The 25,870-nt window shown below is 46.2% G+C and overlaps 1 protein-coding gene across 8 annotated transcripts in view; it reads right to left on the bottom strand.

Moving 5' to 3' along the window:
• Positions 1-25,870, bottom strand: part of arhgap32b (Rho GTPase activating protein 32b) — a 597,494-nt gene that overhangs the window by 40,574 nt on the left and 531,050 nt on the right. For all 8 annotated transcript variants that reach the window (XM_070894258.1, XM_070894250.1, XM_070894251.1 and 5 more), the window contains one exon: positions 5,496-5,598. In XM_070894258.1, coding sequence (XP_070750359.1) covers positions 5,496-5,598 — 103 coding nt within the window. The remainder of the gene's footprint in view (positions 1-5,495; positions 5,599-25,870) is intronic.

The following is a 25,870-nucleotide window of genomic DNA, read 5'->3' as shown; positions in this document are numbered from 1 at the left end:
TGAAGGCCACGCGATTCCGCTGCATGGCCGCCGCAAAACGGCAGAAACGAGCCTCAACGACCCTGAATTTCGGCCCCCTGATGTCAGGTTCCAGTTGAGGCCTTTATCCACAGCAAGGAAAGGGAACATTACCTGACCAAAGACAGACACTATACGGCACAAACCACGGTCGCCTGTGGTGCTGGCAGCTTGACACCGGACCCAAACTATCAGCTGTCACATGCAGCTCCCGGAGGCTGTGCAACTGTTCAGCACAGCGATAATTCTACAGAATTTCACAGCCCAGAATGAGGCCATTCTTCCCAATCTGCCTGAGTCAGCTCTCTGACAGGGCTATCTGGTCAGCATTATTTTCCTAAACATTCCCCATATTTCTTTACATTTTTCTTTTTAAAATATTTATCCACTTCACTAACAGCCAGAGATCCACTTCCACCACTGTCATTTTAGTCATAACCTTCAGTTACTATCTCACTGACCCATGGAAATATTTTCTTCGGTTTATTTTATCAAGACCCCTCCTAAAATTGAGTACCTCTATCAGATCTCCTCTTAACCTTCTTTGTTCAAATTAAAGGACCCCAAACAATATTCTCTTTAAGCTGCGTGACTGTACAGCGCCCCACCGTCCCCGCGCAGCGCCCCGCAGCCCCCGCCCCTCAAACCCCGCGCGGCGCCCCTCAAACTCCGCCCAGCGCCCCACCGCCCCCGCGCATCGCCCCGCAGCTCTGGGGAGGCTGGAGGTTGAGACAGCCATGCAGCAGTCAGAGATCTGAAGACAATAAGGTGAGGTGCTTTAAATGTGGTGAAACAGGCTATAAGGAAAACCAGCACTGGTCTCTTGACATTCTGCACCATTAACTTTGTAAATACGATGCAAGATATAAATTCTGGCATTAATGGCAGTACACTTAATTTGATGAGGGAGCGCCGCACTGTCGGAGGGGCAGTACTCAGGGAGCGCCGTACTGTCGGAGGGGCCGTACTGAAGGAGTGCCGCACTGTCGGAGGGGCAGTACTGAGGGAGCACCGCACTGTCGGAAGGGCAGTAGTGAGGGAGCGCCGAGGGAGCTCGTAAGATAGCAACATCCTCTGACGGCTATGATCCGAAATATTCATCTGCATTTTCCTCTCTGCAGATGTGGAAAGACATACATTCTCTGTTCTAAATTTGAGAACTCCGATTATCTTGTGCAACGGCCTTTAGAAACTTTCTCAACACCGATGTCAGGTTCTCTGATGTGCAGTTGACTAGTTTACCCCTTTCTTGAACAGCTGTGATAAATATTACTTGTATTTATATAGCGCCGTTCGTGACCACCGGACATCTCAAAGTGCTTCACAGGCAATGAAGTACTCTTGGAGTGTAGTCACTGTTGTAATGTGGGAAATGCGGCACCAACTTGCGCACAGCAAGCTCCCACAAACAGCAACGTGATAATGAGCAGAGAATCTGTTTTTTTATTTTGATTGAGAGAATATAATGGCCAGGACACCGGGGATATCGTCTGCTCTTCTTCAAAATAGTGTCATGGGATCTTTTACGTCCACCTGAGGGCAGGCGAAAGATGGCACCTTCCGACAGTGCAGCACTCCCTCAGTACTGCACTGGAGTGTCAGCCTACTTTTTTTTAATGTGCTCAAGTTCCTCGAGTGGGCCTTGAACCCACAACCTTCTGACTCAGAGGCAAGGATGCTACCCACTGAGCCACAGCTGACACCATGGCCCAGAAATCACTCGCCCCCTCCTCCCCCGGGTCCGTACGAAGTTTCTACGGACCCGGGAAGGCATCGGAAAAGCCGGTTTTCAGCGCACAATGCGCATGCACTGAAAACCGGCTTTTCCGATCTATCAATTGAATTTGAATATAGGAAGTATAATTAAGAAGTTTGCAGGCGACACTAAAATGGGCTGTGCGGTTGATAATGAAGAAGAAAGTCATGGGCTGCAGGAGGATATCAATCTAATGGTCAGGTGGGCAGAGCAGTGGCAAATGGAATTTAATTCAGAGAAGTGTGAGGTATTGCACTTTGGGAGGGCTAATAAGGAAAGGGTATACATATTAAACGGCATGCCACTTAATAGTGTAGATGAACAAAGGGACCTTGGAGTGCTTGTCCACAGATCCCTGAAAGTAGCAGGCCAGGTGGATAAGGTGGTTAAGAAGACTTGCCTTTATTGGCCGAGGCATAGAATATAAGAGCAGGGAGGTTATGCTTAAATTGTAAAATACTTTGGTTAGGCCACAGCTGGAGTATTGCGTGCAGTTCTGGTCGCCTTATTATAGGAAGGACGTGATTGCACTAGAGAGGGTGCAGAGGAGATTTACTAGGATGCTGCCTGGAATGGAGAATCTTAGTTATGAGGACAGATTGGATAGGCTGAGTTTGTTCTCATTGGAACAGAGGAGGTTGAGAGGAGACCTCATTGAGGTGTACAAAATATTGAGGGGCCTGGACATAGTGGATAGTAAGGGTCTATTTCCATTGGTCTATTGCGAGGGGGCATAGTTTTAAGGTGGTTGGTGGAAGATTTAGAGGGGATTTGAGGGGGAGCTTCTTTGCGCAGCGGGTTGTGGGGATCTGGAACTCGTTGCCTGGAAGAGTGGTGGATGCAGAAACCATCACCACTTTTAAGAGATGGTTGGATGGGCACTTAAAGTGCAGTAACCTGCAGGGTTACGGACCTAGAGCTGGTAATTGGGATTAGACTGGATGACCTTTTGTTGGACTGCGCAGATATAATGGTAAGTACTGCAGAGAATAGAATACTAGTTTTGATCGCCTGGATGGGTCGGAGAGGAATTTTCCCAGATTTTTCTCCCTAAATTGGCCTGGGTTTCTATCTGGTTTTTGTCTCTCCCAGGAGATCACATGGCTCCAGTTGGGGTGGAGTGTAGAATGTTTCAGTATAAGGGTTGTCGCAGTTGTGTGAGGTGGACTGGTTGGGCTGGGTGCCTTTTGCCTTTCCGTCATTGTTCATAGGTTTATATGTAACCGTTAGGGCTGCTGACCGAGGACCGTGTGGCTCTTTGTCGGTCGGTGCGGACACAATGGGCCGAAATGGCCTCCTTCTGCGCTGTAAATTTCTATGTTTCTATGTCAAGTTTCTGGCTTGACAGATCCTCCGTATCTCGGGAGCGAGGACATTTGCACGGGCAAGATTGCGAGATTTACCCATATCTTGCCCAGCAAATGTCCTCAAAACTCTTGCGCCTGATAAAAGCAGGTGCATAACCTACTGTTACAGGCGTAAGAGTTTAAAAATATACAAAAATATAATTAAATTAAATTTAAAAAGCACGTATTTTTTAAAACTCTGCCCACTATGTTAAATTTATTTTTAATCATAATTAAAACTTTTTTTTTAAAATCGGCAATTTTTTTTCTTTAAAAAAACATGTCTATCAACTTTAATTTCTACAGTGTATTTATGTGAGGTGTTTTTTTTAATGTTTTATGCAGTGTTTGACTGTTTGAGTGTTTCTCATTCATAGTAATAGGAGTTTCGGATTTCCGAAAATACTTTACTGTGATTGGGTGCCCAGGCCCACGTGACTCCCGCGGACGTCCCAACGTGAACGCGCTCCGTTGCGCAAGAAGAGGAGGCCTCAAGTCCGGGATCTCTGGCGAGCGTTCGACCAAAAGGTAGGTGCGCATCGTTTCTCCTATTTTTAGTCGAATGCTCGCGGGAAGAAGAAACAGCGATTTCTGGGCCCGTGTATTTATGTTATGTATTTATATATTTCAATTGAAGATCTCGACAATCATTGCTCTGTGTTCTCCTGCATGTTCCAATATTTTATATTTAGAGTTGGAACTACATCACATAGTCAATAATTCAATTGTACAAGAGCCAGTTTCAAGGTCTGGTTTCCCAACGAATCAGGAGCAGGATTACTGATGTTTACCCTGCTGGCAGCAGCAGAGCCACAGATCAAAGGGCCAATACATTGTGAAGGGAAGTCCTGTTCTTGGTTGCTTTCCAGCAGCCCCTACTGGAACTATACATGTCTAAGCACAGGAATTACTTGGCTGTGATGCTCTCTCTGTTTAAGAAGTCTCACTCATGTCTAGACTCATAAATTAATAATGGCCACTTTCATGGGGCAACAGAGTGACCTCAGCAAGGAGTGGCGATTTCAGGGAGGGCAAACAATGACATGGAAGGAGACAATAGTGGCATATATTGGAAAATAGATGTGATTTGAAATCACTTCGAGTGGCAGTGTGGAACTGGGCCACATGTTGGAACTGAATGGAGGGGAAAACCATTACAGGAATTCTTGTGGAAATTCTCATTATAACATAGCTGTGATTTAAACCCGTTCACCCAGCTTCACAGGTGCTTAAGCATATTTACTTTTGTTTCATAACCTTAAAATTAGAGTTCAGGAGTTCAGGCAGTATTTTTTCACACAAAGGGTGGAGGAAATCTCACTCCCCCAAAAGTGGATGCTGGGTCAATTCAAACTTTGAAAACCAAGATAGATTTTTGTTAAGTAAGAGATATGGAACAAAGGCAGATAAACAGAAGTGAGGTACAGATCAGCCATGATCTAAGTGAATGGTGGAAGAGGCTTGAGCGGCTGAATGCCCAATCTTGTTCCGACGTTTCTGGTTAATGCTTATTGATTCACTCTTAAATCTATCAGTATTTGAATTTTTCACATAGTAATCCTGTTTTGTTTTAAAACCTCTATTCACCTGTCAGTCATCACAGGCCCTCATCAGCAAATAAGACGGTTGGGCAGGGGCCCTGCTTCCCAGATATTGTCCCACCAATCTCCCTGGGACCTGCTGCCCAGAAGGTACCTCACCAGTCTACCTGGGACCTGCTGCCCAGAAGGTACCTCACCAGTCTCCCTGGGGACCTGCTGCCCAGAAGATACCTCACCAATCTCCCTGGGACCTGCTGCCCAGATGGTACCCTCACCAGTCTCCCTAGGGACTTGCTGCCCAGATAGTGTCCCACCAGTCTCCCTGGGACCTGCTGCCCAGAAGGTACCTCACCAGTCTCCCTAGGGACCTGCTGCCCAGAAGATACCTCACCAATCTCCCTGGGACCTGCTGCCCAGATGGTACCTCACCAGTCTCCCTAGGGACCTGTTGCCCAGATAGTGTCCCACCAGTCTCCCTGGGACTTGCTGCCCAGAAGATACCTCACCAGTCTCCCTAGGGACCTGCTGCCCAGAAGGTACTTCACCAGTCTCCCAAGGGACCTGCTGCCTTAAGGTGCCCCACCAGTCTCCCTCAGTCCCGTGGGAAGTGCCCATCTTTGATCTGTGCTGCCTCAGAATGGAGCAACTGAGCTCACTCTCCCATTGTATGGAGCTGGAGTGCTGGTACTCAAGCATTCTGTGCCCTCCTGCTTTTCACATACTGCTTATGTCTCCAGTTGGCAATTTATGACGTATAAAGAGATTTAAGAGGAAGATGTTGGGTGAAATCAGTTGTCATGGCAAACCCTCCATTCTTCTACTGCAGCAGCTTACCGTAGCTTCTGAATATTGGATGCAATTCCCGAAAGTCGGTAGATGCCGTCCACAACTCCATGTCTTTCAATAAAATCTGTGCAGCTTTTGAGTACCTGGGGAACTGAAGAGAAGGGGAGACCCGTCACAAACTCAGAAAAAGCAGCACATTCCTCACAGGTACAAAGCAAGGGAAACAGCCTCATCGACCTTCACTATAGGTGAGCAATTCCCTTTCCTATCCTCCTCCAACAGGTAAACTGTGGGTATAAACTCTTAAACACAACTGCGCACAGCTCTCAAAGAAGCCACCTGGAAATGTTCAGGTACTCTGAAGTATGAGACAGGTGCAGCGTTTCAGGTATGTGTTGAGAGAACAGCTACTTTTTGACATTTTTAGCCCTGGGAGTACCTCAAAGTCACCTCATCCTAAGCAACGCTCCCTCGCCATCTAATCTGGTATGTGCCGCTAGTTCTGTGTGCCAGAGGCCAGCCTGTTTTAGGAACACTACCACTTATTTTCTGCATGAAGACAATTGAATTGAGCTCAATTGTCCCAACTTACACAATCATACCAAGGACATTTCTGTAAAACAGTCTGGATGCTCAGGCTAGGACAAGGGACAACATCATTTACTCCAAGTTTACCTGTAAACTGTTGCTACAGAGAGTCCCCATCGCACCGGTTTTCACTGCGATTGTGTTTGAAGGTAGATGTTTTGTTCGCATCATTGCTGTGTTTTCACCAAATGTTTATTGAAGTGGCTACAGCTGCAACGGTTTCAGTGACCGGAGAAATCCACCCTAAAATCAGGAAGATCACCCCTCCTATGAACAGTGTGATCTGGCTCATTTACTCTTTGAGGGCACGAGGGGTGTTTCTGCTCTACAAATTAAAGCATTTACACTTTTATGATGCTCCCTCTGTTTAAATGGGATCACAATATCATCATCATCGGCAGTCCCTCGAAATCGAGGAAGACTTGCTTCCACTCTAAAAGTGAGAAATACCACCAACAATGTCTCCGCAAGATCACAATAAGCTCGCTGCTAAAATAAATCAAGATCAAAAACAGCGCAGATTTTCACCGTACTGACAGACTGGAGCCTCCGAAGAGATGAGAAGCTCCTGAACATTGCCAGCACTGACATTGCCATTGTTTCTACCTGGTCCACAGGTGTGCCAATAAAAACAGAACAAGCCATGACAGCATCTGGGGTAATACCGGGACATCTGCACCTATTAGTACAATGATACAAACGTCAGTCAACTAAACACAATCTTTGGCACAAAATCAAAATGCTGCGGATGCTGCAATCTGAAATAAAAACAGAAAATGCTGGAAATATCAACGGGTCAGGCAGCATCAGTGGAGAGAAAAACAGAGTTAACGTTTCCGGTCGATGACCCGTCAGAACTCGTTGCGATTTCCAGCAGAATCCTTGGCATATAGGTTATAAGTCTCCACATAGTCTCCAAAAAGGAAAGAAAGACTTGCATTTTTATAGCGCCTTTCACGACCACCGGATGTCTCAAAGCGCTTTACAACCAATGAAGTACTTTTGCAGTGTAGTCACTGTTGTAATGTGGGAAACGCAGCAGCCAATTTGTGCACAGCAAGCTCCCACAAACAGCAATGTGATAATGACCAGATAATCTGTTTCTGTGATGTTGATTGAGGGATAAATATTGGCCAAGACACCGGGGATAACTCCCCTGCTCTTCCTCAAAGTAGTGCCAGGGGATCTTTTACCTCCACTTGCGAGAGCAGACGGGGCCTCGGTTTAGCATCTCATCTCAAAGACGGCACCTCCGACAGTGCGGCGCTCCCTGAGGACAAGATTTGCAATGGTAGTAAATTTTATTAATCCATTATCGCTATCCACTTTTGGTTGCATGTTCAGTTAGTACATTTTGAACATTGCATGAAATAAAAATGCAGTCAGCCCTGAAAGGACTAAAAAGCAGCTGGTTTTGAGGCAGGAGCACATGTGAAGGATTGAGGGGATTTGTATTGTCTTCAACTTGCCTGACATCTGAAGACAACTTAGTGGGTAGAACCTCCACCAATAGGATGGGAACCTGCCCTCGCTACCCCCCACTATCACATGCCTGTGGAACCTTACCTCTCAAGTCAGAAATGAGCATCTTTGGAGCATCAGCAACAGATGGATAAGGAAGTGTAAGCCTCCCAATGGATTCTCCTCACACAGATGGAGCCGAACTGACAGTCTGACTACAACATAACATAGTAGGATGTTAATCAGTATGGCTCCCCAATGGCTCAGTGGACAGTGTGGGACTGAGTCATAAATAACACAAGGGTTGCAGGTTCAATCCCTGATGTGCTGACTTTAGAAAATAAAGACTTGTATTTATATAACTCCTCTCAGGACCATCCCAATGCGCTTTGCAAACAATGAACTACTTCAAACTTGCTGTGAAGAGCCATTACATTTTATTACGCAGGTTAAAACAGCAGAGGTTTTACACTGCCTACCAGCAGTACGGAGATGAATGACCAGTTAATCTGATTTGGGTCTCTGGTTCAGGGAGAAACGTTGGTCGTAACACTGAGAACTCCCTGCTCTTCTCTGGATTAAACTGTTACTCACTGAATTGACCACCTGAGAAAATGGGGAACCTTCAAATATTTTAAGCAGGCCACTAATATTGTTCAGTGATTATAGGGTGTGGGATGGTCATTAAATAATCACTGACAGCTGTGGTCTCTATTACAGATACAGACGCTGGATTTAAAACAGGAATGTCAGCTCCTGTACCAGCTTATACACACCTTAAGACAGTTGCATTTTTGTATCACATCCCCATGTTAGCCGTGGCTCAATGGGCAGCACTCTCGCGGTCGTGGGTTCAAGTCCCCCTCCAAAGCCGTGAGCACATAAACCAAGGCTGACACTCCAGTGCAGTGCTGAGGGAGTGTTGCACTGTCGGAGGTGCAGTCTTTCGGATGAGACGTTAAATCAAGGCCCCGTCTGCTTTCTCAGGTGGACGTAAAAGATCCCATGGCACTATTCTGAAGAAGGGGAGTTATCCCCGATGTCCTGGCCAATATTTTTCCCTCAGTCAACATAACAAAATCTAGTCATTATCACACTGCTGTTTGTGGGAGCTTGCTGTGTGCAAATTATGTTCACAACAATTTTCCCAGCATGAACATCAACCCCTGTTCCCACCAAAACAGAATTACAGATACTATGGCCAATATTTATCGCTCAACCCACATCACTAAAACAGATTATCTTGTCATTACCTCATTGTTGTTTGTAGGGCCTTGCTGTGCGCAAATTGGCTGCCATGTTTCCCTACAACACAACAGTGACTACACTTCAAAAGTATTGAATTGGCTATAAAATGCTTTGGGTGGCCCGGGTCGTGAAAGGCACTACAAAAAAGCAAGTCTCTCTTTTTTTAACCTAAGTGTAAGATGAAAGACTAAAGTCGGGCGGAAGCCCCAGTAACCTTTGTACCCAAGCTACTCAAAGCATTGCTCCTTTAAAGGACAATGTGTTTTGTATGTGTTGACTCCAGCTCCAGGCAATGTATGGTCTCAATGACTATCAGGTGGCCAAAGCAAACAGCCCTTTAGATGGCCAGAGGATTACAGTTGATAGCTTATCCACTGAATACATTGACTATATCCTGGAGTTCAGCCACAGAATGTGCACAGACACAGGCGCCGTCCGCGTACTGCAGCTCAACAACAGAGGTTGGGGTAATCTTGGACCTGGCCTGGAGGCGGCGTATCTGGCATGCGACCTATGTGGCCTGCCCAGCGAAGTTGATCGAGTGTGGTCAGTGCTTCAATACTGGGGATGTTAGCCTGGACAATGCAAAGAGCGTGAAGAGGTCAAGCGCAGGCAGCGGAAGGAGCGCGCGGCAAACCAGCCCCACCCACCCCTTCCCTCGACAAATGTCTGTCCCACCTGTAACTCTCGTATGTCTGTGGCTCTCGTATTGGACTGTTCAGCCATCAAAGAGCTCACTTTGGGAGTAGAAGCAAGTCCTCCTTGATTCCGAGGGACTGCTTATGATGATGACATCCACTGAAGTGCAGCGCGCCAAATGCTAAACATCTTAATTACCCGACCAGTGATAAGAAGCCCATTTGATAACAAATGGAGACACTGTAACATGAAAGTGGGTAGCCAAATAACTGAGTTAACCTGTAGTTCTCAGTTCCCTGACCTTGCACTGCCTCCCCCATGTGAGGGTGTGAAGAAGGGGCTCCATGACAGTCAGATCCCATGTCGTTTCTACGACAGTTTCTCGCATAGCGACTGAAAAGAACTACACGATGTGGTCTCCTCTACATTGGGGAGACTAAGCGCAGATTGGGTGACCGCTTTGCGGAACACCTCTGTTCAGTCCGTAAGCGTGACCCCGAGCTTCCGGTCGCCTGTCACTTTAATTCCCCTCTCCATTCCCACTCTGACCTCTCCGTCCTCGGCCTCCTGCACTGTTCCAACGAAGCTCAACGCAAGCTCGAGGAACAGCACCTCATCTTTCGTTTCGGCACTTTACAGCCTTCTGGACTCAACATCGAGTTCGACAATTTCAGACCAGAACCTCTGGCCATCTTTGACTCCCCGCCCCCCCTCACGCCCCCATCTTATGTTTTTTTTCTCCTCGTCTCCTATGGCAGCTGGTCATTATCCCACCATTCACACCCTATTTAGATTAACCTTTTTCTAACTCCTGTCATTATCATTTCAAGTCGGCCCATCATCCCTTTTGTCTCTCTAATCTCTCCTGCCTTCCACCCTATCACAGACCTTCCCTTTTGTTCTTTCTTCCCTAACCCTAACCTTTCAGTGCTTCTTATTAATGTGTTCTTTTCGAACATTTGCCAGTTCTGATGAAGGACCTGAAACGTTAACTCAGTTTTTCTCTCCACAGATGCTGCCTAACCCGCTGAGATTTCCAGCATTTTCTGTTTTTATTACAACTCATTTCCTTTTGTTTTGAAACAGTTCATACGTATTGCACAAGTCTATTTGTTGTGCTCCTCTTCCTCCCTGCTTCTTACTGCATCTGTGTATTCTATTTGTAAATGAATCTATTAGTTTAGCCTACACACTTTGGTTTGATGGTCTGATTTTTTCCAATTACCCGGTTAATGTGATATTGGCCACTGGAGATCACACAGAATGCTTATTCACCATGTTGGGCATTTCCCGTGTTATCTCCAGTGACCGATATCACATTGAAAGGTTTGTTGGTAATCCTGAGCACACTATCCCAGACAAGGCATGGATTAGGGCACAGAATTTGGTTCATAGATTTAAATTCTGATCAATCTGAGGAACCCTTTGTCCCTGTTTCCATGTTGTCCTTATCCTCGCAGATTACAAAATGTGTTTTTTTGCTGTGGTGGAACAAAGGCCAACTGTAACAGCCCAGTTTTGGGTAGGGAGGGCTAAGATTGACCTCCCTGCCCCAGACTAGGAAGGAGGAAAATAAATTTAGCCTGGATTACCGCTGGCGTTCATAGAAACATAGAAAATAGGTGCAGGACCACCATTCAATAAGATCATGGCTGATCATTCCCTCAGTACCCCTTTCCTGCTTTCTCTCCATACCCTTTGATCTCTTTAGCCGTAAGGGCCATATCTAACTCTCTCTTGAATATATCCAATGAACTGGCATCAACAACTCTCTGCGGCAGGGAATTCCACAGGTTAACAACTCTCTGAGTGAAGAAGTTTCTCCTCACCTCAGTCCTAAATGGCCTACCCCTTATCCTTAGACTGTGACCCCTGGTTCTGGACTTCCCCAACATCGGGAACAATCTACCCGCATCTAACCTGTCCCGTCCCGTCAGAATCTTGTATGATTCTATGAGATCCCCTCTCATCCTTCTAAACTCAAATGTATAAAGGCCCAGTTGATCCAGTCTCTCCTCATATGTCAGTCCAGCCATCCCGGGAATGAGTCTGGTGAACCTTTGCTGCACTCCCTCAATAGCAAGAACGTCCTTCCTCAGATTAGGAGACCAAAACTGAACACAATATTCCAGGTGAGGCCTCACCAAGGCCCTGTACAACTGCAGTAAGACCTTCCTGCTCCTATACTCAAATCCCCTAGCTATGAAGGCCAACATACCATTTGCCTTCTTTACTGCCTGTTGTACCTGTATGCCAACTTTCAAATGACTGATGAACCATGACACCCAGGTCTCGTTGCACCTCCCCTTTTCCTAATCTGCCACCATTTAGATAACATAAGAACATAAGAAATAGGAGCAGGTGTAGGCCATACGGCCCTCGAGCCTGCTCCGCCATTCAATAAGATCATGGCTGATCTGATCTTGGCCTCAACTCCACTTCCCTGCCCGCTCCCCATAACTCTCAACTCCCTTCACTGTTAGATGGGAACAGAATGAAGTGCAGCTATAATGTTCCCTCACACTTGAACAGCCTACCAACATTCAGCAAGTTCATTCCTGTAGACTGCCCACGTGGCTGAGGTATGAAAGCTGCTGCTGCCCATGGAACTGTGCCCATTCGAGTCACGCCTTCAGGCAATGAGGGATTAAAGTCAGGGAAAATCTACCAGCTGGAAAAACTTCAGTGGAGGCATTTTAACTACCTGCTCTGTACAAATTCCTGACAGTCATCAAATCCGACCTTTTAAAACCCTTTCTGCTATTTGCCTTTCTAATCAGTACATGGAATTTACCAAGCAGCCGATGAGATGCCTTTCTAGTGAGCACGGAGCTTGCAATGACTCGACCCCACTGAGAGCAGGAACCACCCTGTATCAGCATGGAATCTAGCATCAATGTCTGCAACACTGACCACCATTCCCTCCTTACACAGCAGCTGGCCAGAGCAGACAGCTCTCCCACCTCTCAATGTGCATCACTTTACACACCGCAGTGATTGTATTGTTACATCCTTTCCACTTATCATTCCTCTCTCTGTGCTTTTTCACATTTCATGATCCCATCTTCTGATATGAATAAGGAATATCCACGCCCGAAACATCAACATGTCTGTTCCCTCCCTAGATTTTCGCTGTCCTGCAGAGTGCCTTCTACAGAATCCCCACCCACCCCCCCACTTACAGGACCCCCCCTCTACAACAGCACTGTACTGCATGTGTCAATGCTTTATGCGGAGCTCCTTCATGGTAAACGGGCCAAAGGTGGGCAGTGGAAGCGTTACAAGGACACCCTCAAAGCCTCCCTGGTAAAGTGCGACATCACGACTGACACCTGGGAGACCCTGGCCGAAGACCGCCCGAGGTGGAGAAAGTGCATCCGGGAGGGCATTGAGCTGTTCGAGTCTCAACGCAAAGAACGTGAAGAGGTCAAGCGCAGAGAGCGGAAGGAGCGCGCGGCAAACCAGCCCCACCCACCCCTTCCCTCGACGAATGTCTGTCCCACCTGTAACAGGGTCTGTGGCTCTCGTATTGGACTGTTCAGCCACCAAAGAACGCACTTTGGGAGTAGAAGCAAGTCTCCCTCGATTCCGAGGGACTGACTATGATGATCCCACTAGAAGGTATGTGTGCACAGGGACAGCGGGCCAACAACTCCCAGTTCAGACACAGATCATAACAGATCACTGAAGAACTCCATCCCATCCCCACCCCACAAACCGACAACATTGAATTCTGTAAGGGAGATTCGCAAACACTGGTTCAGGTAAATGGTTCACTTTGGTGATGGGTCCAATCCCTGGACCCAGGGATTGAGGAGTAGGAAGGGAAGTCAGGGGAAACATTTAATCCAAAAGGTAACCAGGCTATGGAGTAAGCCTCAAGAGAAGCCCATTGAAGTGGAGACACTATAAATCAGTTCACGAGACAACCAAACATAACTGGAGCAAAAAAGGAGTTGAGGACCATGGTGAGATAGTGGGGTTAAGCTATGAACGAGGGTCAGGCTTATTGGACCGAATAACCCTTTCTTGCTCCTTAAAAACTCTTCTGTTTTTATGTCAATAGTAAAAGGCCCGGAGCACACATGCTGGGTTAATTAGAGCAGCCGTTGCAAACTCTGGCAATCACGGTGGGAAACCAGTGGGCTCTGTTGTTTCTGCAATGATAAGAACAGCATGGGGACAAGATTCATCTATTCAAAATGGACTGATAGCAACAAAGGACTTCTTAGATACATCAGCATTTAAATCAGATAGCAGTGGCAGCAGTGCACTCACCCGCCTTGTGCTCCTTCCCATGCACACTACACTTTTTTCCAGTGCTGAATTTATCCATTCCAGCAGCAATACCCCAGTCCAGAAGGCACGTGTCCTCAGCGCGCAGAGTAACCAATGGGGAGCCAATCCAGAGCAGATTCCAATTTGAACCAGAGTTACAGTGGTGATGACATGAATGTGGATTTGCTCTCATTTTATAGAATGCATCACGATAATGAGCATTGTTTGAGCATATTTTACTCTGAAACAGCTTTGATCAGGGTCAGTTTCATTGTTACAAAGGGGGGGGGTGAGGGTCCTGTTTACAAGGGGTATCGCAGTTGTGGGGGGCGGACCGGTTGGGCCGGGTGCTCTTTGCCTTTCCGCCATTGTTCATAGGTTTATATGTAACCTTCAGGGCTGCTGACCGAGGGCCGGAGCGGACACGATGGGCTGAAATGACCTCCTTCTGCGCTGTAAATTTCTATGTTTCTATATTTCCAAGTCACTAAAATGACTATTTGATGTCACAGGGATCACTAAGATGCCACATTTGGTGCAGATCAGTTTCACTTTCTGCCCGTTATCAGTAAGAAAGGGTGTTATCTCTGGACTCTGACAATGCCGCATTCCTCTGGCCACTTCCTTCTTCCCACCAGTGGTGGCCGGGCCTTCAGCTGTCCCGGCCCCCTCCCTAAACCTCTGGCACTCCTCCTCATTTAAGACGCTCCTTAAAACCTACCTCTTTGACCAAGCTTTTGGTCACCTGTCCTAGGTAGAGGAGATTGCCTCATCCAGATTTTTACATCAGTCATTGAAGGTTGGCATGCAGGTACAGCACGCGGTTAAGAAAGCAAATGGCATGTTGGCCTTCATAGCGAAGGGATTTGAGTACAGGGGCAGGGAGGTGTTGCTACAGTTGTACAGGACCTTGGTGAGGCCACACCTGGAGTATTGTGTACAGTTTTGGTCTCCTAACTTGAGGAAGGACATTCTTGTATTGAGGGAGTGCAGCGAAGGTTCACCAGACTGATTCCCGGGATGGCGGGACTGACCTATCAAGAAAGACTGGATCAACTGGGCTTGTATTCACTGGAGTTCAGAAGAATGAGAGGGACCTCATCGAAACGTTTAAAATTCTGATGGGTTCAGACAGGTTAGATGCAGGAAGAATGTTCCCAATGTTGGGGAAGTCCAGAACCAGGGGACACAGTCTAAGTATAAGGACCGAGATGAGGAGAAACTTCTTCACCCAGAGAGTGGTGAACCTGTGGAATTCTCTACCACAGAAAGTTGTTGAGGCCAATTCACTAAATATATTCAAAAAGGAGTTAGATGAAGTCCTTACTACTAGGGGGATCAAGGTGTATGGCGAGAAAGCAGGAATGGGGTACTGAAGTTGCATGTTCAGCCATGAACTCATTGAATGGCGGTGCAGGCTAGAAGGGCCGAATGGCCTACTCCTGCACCTATTTTCTATGTTTCTATATCTCCTTCTTTGCCAATATTAATCTGATAACACTCCTTCGAAGAGCCTTGGGATATTTTACGACATTCATTTCCCTTTTCCCTCATGAATGCATCGAGCCTCCCCTCTAAATGCATCAATGCTCTCTGCTTCAACCACTCAATGTGGCAGGGAGTTCCACATTCTCACCATTTACTGCGTGAATAAATTCCTCCTAAATTCTTTATTTGATCGGTTAGTGGCTTGCTTATATTTATGTCCCCTTGCTCTGGTCTCACCCACAAGTGGAAACAGTTTCTTCACACCTATCCTTTCATCTTTCGATATCTGTAAAACACAGTGCTGTAGGAGTGGCAGTAAATCGACACATTTATTGCCATAACTCACCGGGTGGCACAGCTAAATACAGAGAAAGCTGAAAGGGTATGAGAAAGGGCAGACTTAGCACAGCATGATGGTCCAACAGTCCTCCTCCTGTGTGCACAATTCAACCCTTCTCCATTATCCACATAAGATGAGCTAAAGACCATTTGGCCCAACTGTTCTCTGCCGATGTTTATACTCAAACCTATGTGGAGAATCGTTGAATTTTACACACGGGAGGAGGCATGTGCTGAGTGTGAAAGATTTCTCCACTTAATCCCTCTCCCATGCACCTTCTCCATACCCTTTTAACTTTTTCTTTTATCATTCCAATATACAGAAGATGAAATAAATCAACATGGGCAGACTTGGGTAAATTTATCTAAGATTGTTTTGGCAAACACTCTGGGAGCCCAGGGATGGACAGGCTTTATCCAAAGGTACCAAGAGAGAAGCAGCAAGAGCCGTGGAATGCGAACAGGCATTTTGAAGGTGTTTAACAGGGAGGGGAGAGGAGAGTCCTGCTAGACTATTAAGCAGGAAATTATAGACCAGTTAGCCTAATATCTGTCATTGGGAAAATGCTGGAGTTCATTTGTTATGCATTAATGCTTGGGGTTCACCAGACACCAGAGGGCGCTGCGATTGGAGGTCATCAGGCTGTATGCATGTGGCATGTGTGCTTGGTCACCTGTATATAAGCTGGGTGTCTTTGTCACGCTGGCACTCTTGGGCTGGAAGAAAGATGGATCAGGTTGCCCCTGAGTGAGTTTACAGTAATCAGACTCTTGATCATTACACGATTAGCAGGACATTTGGAAAAGCACAATGCAGTGAAGCAGAGTAAGCATAGTTTTATGAAAGGGAAATCATGTTTGACAAATTTGCTGGAGTTCTTTGAGGATGTAACAAGCAGGGTGGATAAGGGAGAACTAGTGGATGTGGTGCATTTGGATTTCCAGAAGGCATTCGAAAAGGAGCTCACGGGGTTGGGGGTAATATATTCGCATGGATGGAGGATTGGCTAACTAACAGAAAATCGGGATAAATGGGTTGCCAAACAGTAGCTAGTGGGGTGCCACAGGGATCGGTGCTGGGGCCTCAACTATTTACAATCTATATTAATGACTTGGATGAAGGGACAGAGTGTAATGTAGCCAAGTTTGCTGATGATACAAAGATGGGTGGGAAAGCAAGTTGTGAGGAGGACAGAAAGAATCTGCAAAGGGATATAGACAGGCTAAGTGAGTGGGCAAACATTTGGCAGATGGAGTATAATGTGGGAAAGTGCGAGGTTATCCACGTTGGCAGGAAAAATAATAAAGCAAATTATTATTTAAATGGAGAGAGATTACAAATAGCTGCAGTACATAGGGACCTGTGAGTCCTTGTGCATGAAACACAAAAAGTTAGTATGCAGGCACAGCAGGAAGGCAAATTGAATGCTGACCTTTATTGCAAGGTAGGTAGAGTATAAAAGCAGAGAAGTCCTGCTACAACTGTACAGGCTTTTGGTGAGACCATACCTAGAGTTCTCCATACAGTTTTGGTTTCCTTATTTAACGAGGGATATACTTGCATTGGGAGCAGTTCAGAGAAGGTTCACTTGGTTGATTCCTGAGATGAAAAGGTTGACTTATGAAGATAGTTTGAGCAGATTAGGCCGATATTCATTGGAGTTTAGAAGAATGAGAGATGATCTTATTGAAACATATAAGATACTGAGGGGGCTTGACAGGGTAGATGCAGAGAGAATGTTTCCACTCATTGGGGAATCTAGAACTAGGGGGCATAGTTTTAGAATGAGGAGTTGCCCATTTACAACTGAAGAGGAGGAATTTCTTCTCTCGGAAGGTTGTAAGTCTGTGGAATTCTCTGCCCCAGAGAGCTGTGGAGGCTGGATCATTGAATATATTTAAGGTGGATATAGACTGATTTTTGAATGATAAGGGAGTGGAGGGTTGTGGGGAGCAGGCAGGGAAGTGGGGCTGATCCCACGATCATATTTTACTAAATGGCGGAGCAGGTTCAAGGGGCCAAATGGCCGATTCCTGCTCCTATTTCTTATGTTCTTATGGAACTGGCTAACGTGGTGCAAATTTATGAAGAAAAGTTAAAAAAACAGACCAATAAAACCACAAATGCATTAGTTCCCGTCCAGGAAAAAGACTGAAGCTAATAAGTCGAAGAAGAAAACCATGCACTTTCACATCCTCAGAACGCTTCAGTAATGAATTACTTCGAAATGTAATTATTTTTATTCTGTAACAACATACTTGAACCAATCCGATCAGGTTTCCGCCCTGCCGCAGTACTGAAACGGCACTTATCAAAGTCACAAATGACGTCCTTTGTGACTGTGACAAAGGTAAACTATCCCCCCTCGTCCTTCGCGACCTGCCTGCAGCCTTTGACACGGTTGACCACACTATCCTCCTCCAATGCCTTTCCTCCGTCGTCCAGCTGGGAGGCACTGCCCTTGCCTGGTTCCATTCCTATCTATTCAATCATAGCCAGAGAACCTCCTGCAATGGCTTCTCTTCCCACTCTCGCACTGTTACTTCTGGAGTCCCCCAAGAATCTATCCTTGGCTTCCATGTTGCCTCTAAGCTGCGTGACCGCGCAGGTCTTCGCCAATACCGCGCATCCCAGGACCGGCTTCTCCAATGTTAAATGTCACGCAAAAGTGAAACTGTAAAGGGGCCGCTCACCCCCAAAAAATGAGGGGGAACATTGCTCGGCCCACTCCTATTTCTCATCTGCCTGCTGCCCCTCAGTGATATTACTGAGAAAACGTCAGGTTCCACATGTATGCTGGCGACACCCAGCTCTATTTCACCACCACCTCTTTCGACTCCTCCAGCTCTGGATGAGCAGTTTTGACTCCAGTTAAATATTGGAAAGACTGAAGCCATTGTCTTTGGCAACTGCCACAAACTATATTCCCTAGCCATCAACTCTATCCCCCTCCCTGGAAACTATCTAAGATGGAAATAGACTGTTCCTAACCTCAGTGTCCTATTTGACCCTGAACTGAGCTTCCGACCGCATATTATTACCATCACCTAGACCACCTACTACCACCTCTATCATATCATCTGATTCTGCCCCTGCCTCAGCTCATCTGCTGCTGAAACCCTTATCATGTTACATCTAGGCATGACTATTCCAATGCTTTCCTAGCCGGTCTCCCACCCACCACCCTCCCTAAATTTCAGCTCATCCAAAACTCTGCTGGCCATATGCTAATTCGCACCGAGTCCCACTCACCCATTGCCCCTGTGCTTGCTGATGCTTCAAGTTTAAAATTCTCATCCTTGTGTTCAAATCCTTCCATGGTCTTGCCCCTGCCTATCTCTGTAACCTCATCCAGCCCTACAATCTTAGGGGAAAGACAGATGTTTCTGCAGCCGCGACTCCAGGATGGTATGTTGCCTCCCTGGTGCCAGGGTCAAGGATGTCACACAGCAGCTGCAGGGCATTCTGGGGGGAGAAGGTGAACAGTCCCAGGTCGTGGTCCGATGACATAGGTGGAATGAGGGATGAGGTCCTGCAGGCAGATTTTAGGGAACTAGGAAAGAGATTAAAAAGCTATACTTCAAAGGCCAGAATCTCCAGATTACTCCCGGTGCCTCAAGCTAGTGAGTATAGAAATAGGAGGATAGAGCAGATAAATGCATGGCAGGAGGGAGGGCTTTCGATTCCTGGGACATTGGGACCGGTTTTGGGGGAGGTGGGACCTGCACAGGCCGGACGGGTTGCACCTCAACAGTACCGGGACCAATATCCTCGGGGTGGGGGGAGAGGGACAGTTTGCTCGTGCTGTTGGGGAGGGTTGATCTAATTTGGTAGGGGGATGGGCTCTAAGATGTAGCATTAGAAAGGAAAAACAAGATTCACAAAGAATTGGGAAAGACAGATAGCACTAGAGTAAGATATGGTACGATATTAGATGGGGTCAGACCAAGAGAGAATACAAGAAGGTCTAAGACAGTGCATGTGTAGGAATGGACAAAGGGTGGTAAATAAGGTTAGTGAGCTGCAGGTGCAAATAGCCACAGAGGAATATGATGTTGTGACGACAACGGAGACCTGGCTTAAAGGGCAAGATTGGGTACAAAATATTCCTGGATATAAGATGTTCATGAAAGATAGCGAAGGAAAGAAAGGGGGTGGCAGTATTGATTAAGGAGAATATTCGAGAGAAAAGATGTCCTGGAGGGGTCAAGGACAGAATCTATTTGGTTAGTTAAGAAACAATAGAGGTACCATTACACTACGAGGTGTATTCTATAGGCCGCGAGCTAGTGGGAAAGATATAGAGGAGCAAATTTGCAGGGAAATTATAGAGAAGTGCAAGAACTATAGAGTAGTGATAATGGGTGACTTCAACTATCCTAATACAGACTGGGATAGTAATGTAAAGGGAAGAGAGGGGGAAGAATTTCTGGTGTGTTCAAGAGAATTTTCTTGATCAGTGTGTTTCTGGCCCGACGAGGGAGGAGGCATTGCTGGATGTGGTTCTGGGGAATGAGGTGGATCAGGTGGAGCAAGTGTCAGTCGGGGAACATTTAGGGAACAGTGATCATAGTATCATAACGTTTATATTTGCTATGGAAAAGGACAGGTAGCAATCTAGAGTAAAAATACTTAATTGGAGGAAGGCCAATTTCAGTGGGTTGAGAACTGGCCTGGGTAAATTGGAATCAAGGATTGGCAGGCAAAACTGTGATCGCACAATGGGCTGCCTTTAAAGAGCCGAGGTACATTCCCATGAGGGGAAAGGTAAGGCAACCAAAACCAGAGCTCCTTGGATGATGTAAGAGATAGAGACAGGTTGAGAATACGCATGAGAACCAGGCTGAATATAGAAAGTTCAGAGAGGAAGTGAAAAAAGAAATAAGAGCGGCAAAGAGTATGAGAATAGACTGGCAGCTAACATAAACAGGAAGCTTAAATCCTCTATAGGCAGATAAATACTAACCGGTCTGGAACAGGAGCGGTGGGACCAATAAGGGACCAAAAAGGAAGATCTAAGCATGGAGGCAGAGGGCATGGCTGAGATACTAAATGAGTACATTGCCAAGGAAGATGCTGCCAACGTCATAGTGAAAGAGGAGGAAGTTGAGATACTGTATGGGATAAAAATTGATAAAGAGGAGGTACTAGAAAGGCTGGCTGTACTTAAAGTAGATAAGTCCCCAGGATAGGATAGGATGCTGAGGGAAATAAATGTGCAAATTGCGGAGGCACTGGCCATAATCTTCCAATCCTCCTTAGATATGGGGGTGGTGCCAGAGGACTGGAGAATTGCAAATGTTACACCTTTGTTCAAAAAAAGGGGGTAAAGATGAACCCAGCAACTATAGGCCGGTCAGTTTAACATCGGTAGCGGAGAAGCTTTTAGAAATGATAATCAGGGACGAAATTCTCACTTGGACAATTGTGGATTAATTAAGGAAAGCCAGCACGGATTTATTAAAGGTAAATCGTGTTTAACCAACTTGATTTGAGTGTTCTGATAAGGTAACTGAGAGGGTTGATAAGGGCAATGTGGATGATATGGTATACATGGACTTCCAAAAGGCGTTTGATAAAGTGCCACATAATAGGTTTGCCAGCAAAGTTGAAGCCCATGAAATAAAAGGGACAGTGGCAGCATGGATACGAAATTGGCTCAGTGACAGGAAACAGAGAGTAGCGATGAACCGTTGTTTTTCGGGCTGTTGGAAGGTACACAGTGGGATTTCCCAGGGGTCGGTACGAGGACCATTGCTTTCTTGCTATATATTAATGATGTGGATTTGGAATACAGGGCACAATTTCAAAATGTGCAGATGACACAAAACCTGGAAGTATAGTGATAGACTTCAAGAGGGCAGGGACAGGCTGGTGAAGTGGGCGAACACGTAGCAGATGAAATTTAATGCAGAAAAGTGCAAAGTGATAGGAAGAACGAGGAGAGGCAATGGCCACCACACGTTAAAAAAATCCACGCACAGACATCTTCCACCCTTCAACATGTAGTTCGGGACCTGGAATATTAGGTCCTTCATGAAACACCTGTGAACTCATCCCATTTTGGCATGGATGCAAGTCATCCTCGCCTATGATGATGATGGATGACAATTCTAAAGGGGGCTGCATGAACAGAGAGAGACCAACGGAGAGATGTGTACAAATTGTTGACGGTGGCAGGGCAGGTTGAGAAAGTGGCTAAAAAAGCATACGGGATCCTGGGCTTCATAAATAGAGGCATAAAGTACAAAAGCAAGGAAGTTATGATGAACCTTTATAAAACACTGGTCTGACCTCAACTGGAGTATCGAGTCCAATTCTGGGGACCGCACTTTAGGAAGGATGTGAAGGCCTTAGAAAGGATGCAGAAAAGATTTACGAGAATGGTTCTAGGGATGAGGGACTTCAGTTATGTGGAATTTAGAAGAAGAAGAAGGGATCTCATAGAAACATATAAAATTCTGACGGGACTGGACAGGTTAGATGCAGGAAGAATGTTCCCGATGTTGGGGAACTCCAGAACCAGGGGTCACAGTCGAAGGATAAGGGGTAAGCCATTTAGGACAGAGATGAGCAGAAACTTCTTCACTCAGAGAATTGTGAACCTGTGGAATTCTCTACTGCAGAAAGTTGTTGAGGCTAGTTCGTTAGATATATTCAAAAGGGAGTTAGATGCGGTCCTTACGGCTAAAGGGATCAAGGAGTATGGAGAGAAAGCAGGAAAGGGGTACTGAGGGAATGATCAGCCATGATCTTATTGAATGGCGGTGCAGGCTCAAAGGGCAGAATGGCCTACTCCTGCACTTATTTTCTATAGAAACATAGAAATCTACAGTGCAGAAGGAGGCCATTTTGGCCCATCGTGTCCACACCGGCCGACAAAGAGCCGCACAGCCCTCAGTCAGCAGCCCTGAAGGTTACATATAAGCCTATGAACAATGACGGAACGGCAAAGAGCACCCAGCCCAACCTGTCCACATCAAACAACTGCGACACCCCTTACACTGAAACATTCTACACTCCACCCCAAATGGAGCCATGTGATCGCCTGGGAGAGGTAAAAACCGGATAAAAACGCGGGCCAATTTAGGGAGAAAAAAAATCTGGGAAAATTCCTCTCCAACCCATCCCGGCAGTCGAAATTAGTCCAAGAGATCATCCTGGCCGTATTCTATTCCCTGCAGTACTTACCATTATATCTGCGCCGTCCAACAAAAGGTCATCCAGTCTAATCCCAATTACAAGCTCTAACTCCGTAACCCTGCAGGCTACAGCACTTTAAGTGCCCATCCAACCACCTCTTAAAAGTGGTGAGGGTTTCTGCATCCACCACTCTTCCAGGCAACGAGTTCCAGATCCTCACAACCCTATATGTAAAGCCCTCCTTCAAATCCCCTCTAAACCTTCCACCAACCACCTTAAAACTATGCTCCCTCGTAAAAAAAATCTCCACCCATGGAAATAGGCCCTTACTATCCACTATGTCTAGGCCCCTCAATATTTTGTACATCTCATTAAGGTCTCCTCACAACCTCCTATGTTCCAATGAGAACAAACCCAGCCTATCCAATCTGTCCTCATAACTAAGATTCTCCATTCCAGGCAGCATCCTAGTAAATCTCCTCTGCACCCTCTCTAGTGCAATCACGTCCTTCCTATAGTACGGCAACCAGAACTGTACGCAGTACTCCAGCTGTGGCCTAACTAAAGTATTATACAATTTAAGCATAATGTTTCTATGATAGACTGGAGAAGCTGGGGTTGTTCTCCTTCGAGCAGAGAAGGTTGAGAGGAGATTTGATAGGTGTTCAAAATCATGATGGGTCTAGACAGAGTAAATACAAAGAAACTGTTCCCATTGGTGGAAAGGTCGAGAACCAGAGGACATGGATTTAAGGTGATTGGCAAAAGAACCAAAGGCGACACGAGGAAACTCTTTTTACGCAGCGAGTGTTTATGATCTGGAATGCAGTGCCCGAGTGGGTGGTGGAGGCAGATTAAATTGTGGCTTTCAAAAAGGAATTGGATGAGTAGCTGAAGGAAAATAAAATTGCAGGGCTATGGGGAAAGGAGTGGGACTGGCTGAAGTGCTCTTGAAGAGAGCGAGCACAGGCTCGATGGACCGAATGGCCTCCTTCTGTGCTGTAAACCTTCTATGATTCTATCCTCCGAGATAGCTGCGCTCCTCCAATTTTGGCCTCTTGTGCAATCTGATTTTGATTGCTCCATTGGCGGCCGTGCCTTCAGCTGCCTGGGCCCTAAGCTCTGGAACTCCCTGCCTAAACCTCTCTACCTCTATCTCCTCCTTTAAATCGTTCCTGAAAACCTACCTCTTTGAGCAAGCTTTTGGTCACCTGCTCTAATATCACCTTATGTAGCTTGGTGTCAAAAATGTTTGTATTGCTACGTTAAAGGCGCTATATAATTGCAAGATGTTGGAAGGAAATGTGGCTACCAACTTGTGCATAGCAAGGAAATAATTTCAATGAGATAAATGAATCTATTTTTGGTGGTGTTGGTTGAGGGATAAATACTGGCATCTCAATCACTGACTGCTACTGCACTCCGATCCATTACACAACTGTAACCCCTATTATCTCAATCCTGCACCCCACCACACCCTGAATCAAATTACAGAATTACCCCACTGAGTTATTTTTACGACATAACTGTTACTTCACTTCGGAGTAATTCAAGGTATGTGAAGTGCTTGAGGTTTCTGAGATACAGGAACACAGGCAGGTGAGGGGCAGGGACACGGGCAGGTGAGGACCAGGAGAGTTTAATATTCAGTCCGTTACAGCAGTTCATAGCATCAGAGAAATATCCGCACACAAAAGCCCTGTCGTGCCCGTATGATGCTCAGAGCTCACTACTCTAATCCCATATCCTGTATCCTTTCACATTTTACCGATTCATTGTAACATTATGGCAAGCAAAGCTTGCTCCTGTCCTCTCCCAGCGTTTACTCAGTTTCCAGCCCGGGTAACTAGACAAGGAACACTGGCTGGATTTAGCCACCCCTGGCCGAGGGGCACTGTCGTTTTCCCACCAATACCCGAGCTGTGGTCAGCTAACTCAGCAGCACTGGGAAATGAGACTCCAATCACTCGAGCTTAAGAAAACGACTGGGAATTCGTCAATGGTGAATCATGATTCGAAGCTCTTCCACTGACACCAGACCCTGCACTCACTTCTCTTAGTTCTTCCTAAACATTGCTAAACCAATTTCGCACTGAAGAGCAATCTCCGTGGCGAGCACTATCCAGAGGGAGGAACTGTGATTGCTTCATTGCAGCACTGATACAGGCTCAGAACTGTGCGGAATGAAGCTCTATGACTGAAACCAAACCACAAGCACGAGTTGGGAAGAAACCTATTCTGATGGGTGTGAGCATATCAAACAGGGCAAAGCAAATGGTAAATTGCACCCATTATCCCAGACACATTCTGAGAGCTACTGAACCACAGAATCATTTGGCAACAAGGAGGAGTTATTAAATCGTTGGCCTGGTCGAGGACATGTTGGCCTGCCTGAAACAAGACTCCTAAAGCAAGCACTCTACTCGGAACTCCTACATGGCAAATGAGCCAAAGGTGGGCAGAGGAAACATTACAAGGACACCCTCAAAGCCTTCTTGATAAAGTGCAATATCCCCACCGACACCGGGTAGTCCAAGAACACCCTAAGTGGAGGAAGTGCATCTGGGAGTGCACTGAGTACCTCGAGTCTCATCACTGTGAGCATGCAGAAACCAACCCGCAGGCAGCGGAAGGAGCGTGCGGCAAACCAGACTCCCCACCCATCCTTTCCTTCAACCACTGTCTGACCCACTTGTGACAGAGACTATAATACCCGTATTGGACTGTACAGTCACCTGAGAATTCACCTTTAGAGTGGAAGCAAGTCTTCCTCAATTCCGAGGGACTGCCTATGATGATGATGATGAAATTGAACTTGCGGGTCAGAGTGTGATTGAATTGTATCTCTGGTGTGAGCGGATATAAAAGGTCTCGAACAAATGTGATAGAATCAGATTCTGTGTCTTTTGTTTTCATACATCGCAGTCTGTAGCTCCGCAGTGATCTGACTGCAACATCACTCCCCTCAGCAGACCTGCTCTCGGGGGAGGCTCACTGGGCTACCAAACAGTACACAGAAACAAATCAACACCAACTCCTCTTCATTCTTCCGCACTGAACGTCTCTGTATTTGTAACAGACAGAGCGTTCCCACCATAATGATAGGACCAAACTGATTGCAATAGCTTCTATAAATATGTGAAGAGAAAAAGATTAGTGAAGACAAACGTAGGTCCCTTGCAGTCAGAATCAGATGAATTTATAATGGGGAACAAAGAAATGGCAGACCAATTGAACA

This window comes from Pristiophorus japonicus, chromosome 11, assembly GCF_044704955.1.
Source record: "Pristiophorus japonicus isolate sPriJap1 chromosome 11, sPriJap1.hap1, whole genome shotgun sequence".
Classification (NCBI taxonomy): domain Eukaryota; kingdom Metazoa; phylum Chordata; class Chondrichthyes; family Pristiophoridae; genus Pristiophorus; species Pristiophorus japonicus.
This window is presented reverse-complemented; position numbering and strand designations above follow the sequence as displayed.